Source organism: Ziziphus jujuba, chromosome 3 (genome assembly GCF_031755915.1).
Source record: "Ziziphus jujuba cultivar Dongzao chromosome 3, ASM3175591v1".
In the NCBI taxonomy this organism is placed as follows: domain Eukaryota; kingdom Viridiplantae; phylum Streptophyta; class Magnoliopsida; order Rosales; family Rhamnaceae; genus Ziziphus; species Ziziphus jujuba.
In genome coordinates, this window is record NC_083381.1 from 4,600,544 (window position 1) to 4,606,543 (window position 6,000).

Here is a 6,000-nt window from a genome sequence, read left to right on the forward strand (position 1 = left end):
ATTAATTCCTCAATTTATAGTTTGTTTCACATTAGACCTTCAATTCCTAAATTGATTAACAAAAAGTTTAAAAATTCAAGGAATTGACTTGTTTCTCATTAATTAATTAATCCATTTTTTCTGCATCTTGTTTACGAAATAGAAAAAAACTAGTTAGTTTTCTCAATTTTTAAATTTTCTACTAGTTAAGTTAGGACCAAAAAAAAAAAAAAAAAAAAAAAATTATAAATTGAGGGTTCAAATATACAATCTTGCGAAAGTACAAATACTAAAAATGCAGTTAATCCTATATTTTTACTAAAAAAGTTTCCAATTAAATATATATATATATATATATTATATGGATAACAGTCAAAATGAACAGGACCATTACATAAACTGGTTTTTACGACTCCAAAGACACTTTCATTAAAGTTTTTAAAATTGACATCTCTAAGACATAGTAGTATAGATGAATTGGTTCCTAATTTTGTAAGGGGTTTGATTCCAATTTGAACTAATCCTATGTGTAAGAAACGGTGACCATCTTTTAGATGTTGTTTAATGTTATCTTTGTTGATTAGTTGGCAGGTTTCATGATCTTTGTTGATTGTGTAAACTTGTTCAACAGTTTTAATATGTGGTTCACTTTTAAATGAGGATAAAGACCAAGTTTTATGGTGGTAAATTTCACTAGGGGAAACTGGAGGAATACTCCAGTCGGGGTTGATTGATTCATTAGAAAGAAAACTATAATGTTCTTCATTGATTATGTCTGGTATTTGATTTCCATTAAGTGATGAATATATATATATATATAAAATCAGGATTATATAAGGTCTTTAATATGAGGTTTATCACAAGGTCTTTTTTTTTCAGCTCTCAGATCATATCAAAAACTGAAATTTAAAATTATATTTATTAATTATCAGATTTCCACATAGGTTACTTTTCCTAAATACAATTTTAGTACGTCATTAAATCTATATTTAATTTTTTTTAAAATTTTAAATTTTCAACCTTAATGTGATTCAATAGTAATCAAGCGTGGACCTTACTTTGATAAAACAAAATGAACTTTATATGAGCCTGATGGATATATATATATATATACATATATATATATATGTATATATATAGGATAATTTTATGGTATAGATATCTGTATTTTTTTATTGTACGAACATTCACAAAAATGACTATTTTTAAAGAAACTGTTGTCTTTGTATGATAGCATTGGCGATATTGTTTTTTTTTTTAATTATCATCTTTTGGAATGTCCTCATGATAGAAAGATGCAAACGTCCACATCATAGATATATGAGGTAATAGTTTCTTGTTTTGGTACAATATTATTGTCTTTAAGCATTTTTATCTTTCCATTTTTACCTAAAAATGATGACAAAACAATCCAATGATATACATCAAGGTGTGAATCTTAAATATACAGCGAACATTGAATATTGAAATATTGTAAGAAATAATTTCATACACGAAAAATAAGAAAGATAAATGGCTTATATACATTACCGATCCTTTAATCCAACTTCAAAGTGGTCAAATAATGTTAAAATTGAGTAAGAAAATAACGATAAAACCCCAATCGAATATTTTGAAGATACATGAGAAGCGAAAAACAAATTAACAAAAAAGTGAGAAGAAAATAAATTATTGAAAAAGAAGTAGAGTATTCATGGCATACCTGTCCATTTTAATTTGAATCAACGGCCATAAAATTCATTGCCAATGTTCTCATGGATTAGAATCAATCAGGAGCTTAAACACAACATTATTCTTATTTAGTCCCATGAGTCTCCTGGTGAAATATCCTGACATCCTCGAAACCTCTACCACTTGCAGTTTAGTTAAGCTGTAAACTTGATTTGGCAGATCTCTAAGTTCATAACATTCCTTGATTACCAATCGTTGAAGATTCGGCATCGCACCCTTTTCCAATTCCCATGTTTCAACTCTTAGTCCCATCATTTCAAACACTTCGAGATTAGGAAATTCACCATTGATGCATCTGATCAGAAGGCTAGGCACATTTGATCCATATGTTTTTCTTATCTTAAGTATCCGAAGGTTAGAAAGTGCTCCGAGGATTTCCAAATGCTCTGAATCCAAATAGGAACTTATAAACGTTATCTTCTCAATTGTTGAGGGTAACAAATTTGGACGAGGTTCGAATTTGGCAAAACCAATCAGTTTCAAGCATTTGAGCTGTCTTAAATTGTTAAGGCTTTCCAATACTTGTGCCACTTCAGCTTCATTCATGTTCATCTTTATATCATACACTAAATGAAGTTTCTTTACATTTGGGAATTTGTGCTGAGCCATAAGAAACTTTGTTTTCTTATCCACAACTAGACCCGAAAGGATTCGAAGGTTCGACAAATTTTCATGTCGACCTGTTCTTCTTGAAGGTTTAGGCAACCTGAGATGTTTAGAAACTCTCAAATGTCTTAATTGTTTCATTCTCCAAATATGTTTTGGCATACACTCTTTTACATCACCACTTATATCAATTGTTTCTAAATACCCAAGATTGCAAATAGAAGATGGGATTGATGGAATTGTTAGCAATCCATCACTCCAAATCCTAATGTATCTTAGAGAAATCAGATTATCTATTTCTTTTGGAATGGAATTCACGTGAACCTCCCAAAGATACAATACCCGGATATAAATAAAGATCTTGAAAACCCTTTGCCATTGTTTTGTCTCAAACACATTTCTTTCACCAAAAAGAAGCAAAGAACGAGCAGATAATGATGGATTACAATAAGCGTCTGAAGCAAAGTATTGAGACGTGTTACCTTGTATGGATAACCTTCGAACTTTGCAGCCCATAGACGAATTAATAGGCCTGGCAGTTGAGTGAACCTCAAGAAACTTCTCTCTGACACTCTCGAATTTGGCAAGCTCTCGTAGCATTTCGTGGATACGAAATGTCTTCACACCTCCATCGGTTCTTCTACTCGAGACTTGGACCAAACTTCGATTAACGAGGTCTGTCAAGTACTCTTCAGCAACATTGATTACCTCCCTCGTGTCATTTGCTTGTATGAATTCCTCAGCCGACCAAAGTTCCATTATCTGCCTTGCAGGGTTTTCAAAGCCATCTGGTAGCGAACCAAGATATAGAAAGCAAGATTTCAAGTGTTTAGGCAAATGTTTGTAGCTCTTAGCCATAACATCTAAGCATCTAGTTTTATCCTCAGTGAGATAGGAATTGACATTTCCAATGTAATTAGACCAAGTCCAATGAGAAAACTCTATATGCTTTAGAAGATCTGCCAATACAACAATTGAAAGTGGTAATCCTTTACAACTTTGTGCAAGTTGCTTCCCAATGATTTCGAGATCACTGGGGCATTGTTCTTCTTGAAATACTTTATTGCGTAAGAGTTCCCAACTTTCAACTTCGTCAAGAAATGGCAAAAAATAAGGAGGAATTCTACTATCCTCCATGGATACTACCTTTTCACGGCATGTGATTAATATTCTACTTCCATTTGAATCGTCAGGAAAAGCTGCTTTTATGATGTTCCAAACTCCTGTCTTCCACATGTTGTCCAAGACAACAAAATACCTTTTTCCTTGCAAACAATCAAGAAGAGTAGCTTTCAGTTCATCAACGGACTTGTCTTCCGTTTCTTTTTTCCTGCTTCGCGATACAAGACAATTCAATATACCCAGCAACCAGTCTCGGTATTTGAATTCTCGACATCCATAAACCCAAGCACAGCATTCAAAGGAACCATGATCAACACCAACAATGTCATAGATTTTTCTAGCAAGCTTACTTTTTCCCGAGCCACCCATACCGATGATCGAAACCACATCGCGTTGTTGATTCTTTTCATCAAGAAGCTGGTCTATCAAATTGTTTGCATGGTGGGAAAATCCAACTGAATCATCTCTCTCAACTTTTGATTTGCTTCTGTCAAGTGAATATCTCTTAACATCATGATCATGATCTGCTTGTAAAGCTCCTCTGGTGATATAAGTTTCTTTGTGCCTCAGAATCTGTTCGATCTTGTTGTCTATGGATGTTATGGTATCTGCAACATCATGAAGATCATGAAAATGGAGTGATTTTTTTACCACGTTCCTCCTCTTTTGCATTATAACGTGGACCATGTATTCGTATATAACATCTTCAGCTTCAAAGGTAACATCTCTCAATTGGTCGATGAAAACCTCCTTCACAACGTCGCTCTCATCTCGTTCTTGCTCGGAGTTTTGGAGGAAAGCATTTATCATTTGAAGATGGTTCTGAAGCGATGTCACTTGATCTTTCACTCCACCAAGCAAACTTGCTTCTTCCTTCACCACATTTATTAAGCTCTCTAACACGAAAACTATAAGATCGTCTCTCATTTTCTTCTATGGCTTTCTATGTTTCCTTCTATGTCCCAAGGTTTCTAATTTTAGACACATTCAAAGAAAATTATGAAAAAAAGCTAATTAGAATGAGGCAGCTACTAGAGATTGCTTACTTGGGGAGTTTGGTGTCTTGCTTTTCCACTTGAAAATACTTTATTAGATTAATAAAGATTGTTACCATTGAATGAGCCCCAAGTGTTCTTTAAATCTTTAATTAAAACAAATAGATTTTACTTTGTTTTCTCACATTGAAAACCCCGTCAAACTGGTCTTTTTCTCTTTGTTTTTATGGCCTGCATAGCATTTTTAAAACCCTAATGCCACATATATACCTAACCAAAATAATAAATAAAAGAATTATTTGTCATTATTTATTTATTGAAAAAAAATTGTTGAGCCATAAAGACCGAAATTTGATTCCCATTTTTTTTTTTGTTTTATTTGTCATCTTTTTGTTCATGTGTATCTAATACTTTGATATGGTTATTTGCTCATAGCTAGTTTGACATCTTATTAGAATATTCCTGATTTCTAACCAAAATCCTCTCTTCCATTTTCAGGTGGAAAATGCTTTGTTTCATAACATCCAAGTGACCTAAGTTGGGTTATATATATGTACGATAAAAATTAAACAAATAAATATATAAATAGCCAAGACAAATATTAGAACCCATTTACTTTTTGTAACAAAGATGAATGCCAGAAACTTCAGCAATTTTGTGAATTGTGATCTTTAATATTCAGATAGTTTATGGTGACATATATCTTTTTTATTTTTATTTTTTTAAGTTCCCACTGCTAATCGATGCTCGCAACATGCAGAATGCTAACTAAAGTTATAATAATAGTCCCACTAAAGTAGCATTGGAGATTATCAATAAGAGATGTGGTTAATCAAGGCTACTAAATATTTTTCCCTTATGGACAGAATGAAACATAACGAAGAGCACACAAGTCCACACTTATTGGCTTGGCTCGGTCCACCTTACCGAAAGCAAAATAGAGAATTCTTCTCTCACAAAAAGTTAATTGCTAAATTCAATCCAATCACAGTACAAACTTTATCCAATAAAATCACTATCTAACATATATATGTATGCGGACTAAAAATATATTAACATGTATAATTTGATAAACATTTTGGTGTCTATTACATTGCCAATTAGGTTATGTTAATGACACTAAATTTATTTATCGAATGATGTAGCATGAAATTAGTAGTTGACAGAAAATTATATACTAAATTCGAAAAAGCAATTCCAATAAAATCATCCCACATCATTTGGTATTTAAAATTTAATGACTCTAACATTACTATTATAAATTTTAACATATATATATATATATATTTAACGAACACGATCTTTCCCAACGTTTGTTAAAGGAGAATGGTTGTTGCAACAAACATGAAAAATGGAGGGTATTACAAAATATATTTATATATATATATATATATAGAAATATTCTATGGTGCGGACGGTCCGCATACGGACCATACCAAAAGTCGATACTTTTTTGCAACAAAAATCGATTTATACGAATGGTTCGCACTGTAAAATTACTCTGTATATATATATATATGAAATATGGAGGGTTGTTTCTGCAGTTTTTCCAAAAAAAAATATTTAT

The 6,000-nt window shown here is 32.1% G+C and overlaps 1 protein-coding gene across 1 annotated transcript; it reads right to left on the reverse strand.

The window, feature by feature from the left end:
• Positions 1-1,731: 1,731 nt before the first annotated feature.
• Positions 1,732-4,365, reverse strand: LOC107421874 (putative disease resistance RPP13-like protein 3). Its single transcript, XM_016031221.3, has one exon. It carries the CDS (start codon positions 4,363-4,365, stop codon positions 1,732-1,734), a length of 2,634 nt encoding a protein of 877 aa, XP_015886707.3.
• Positions 4,366-6,000: the final 1,635 nt, after the last annotated feature.

Excerpts from the sequence above, each read along its gene's own strand:
- LOC107421874 (XM_016031221.3), bottom strand. The coding sequence starts at position 4,365 with ATGAGAGACGATCTTATAGTTTTCGTGTTAGAGAGCTTAATAAATGTG.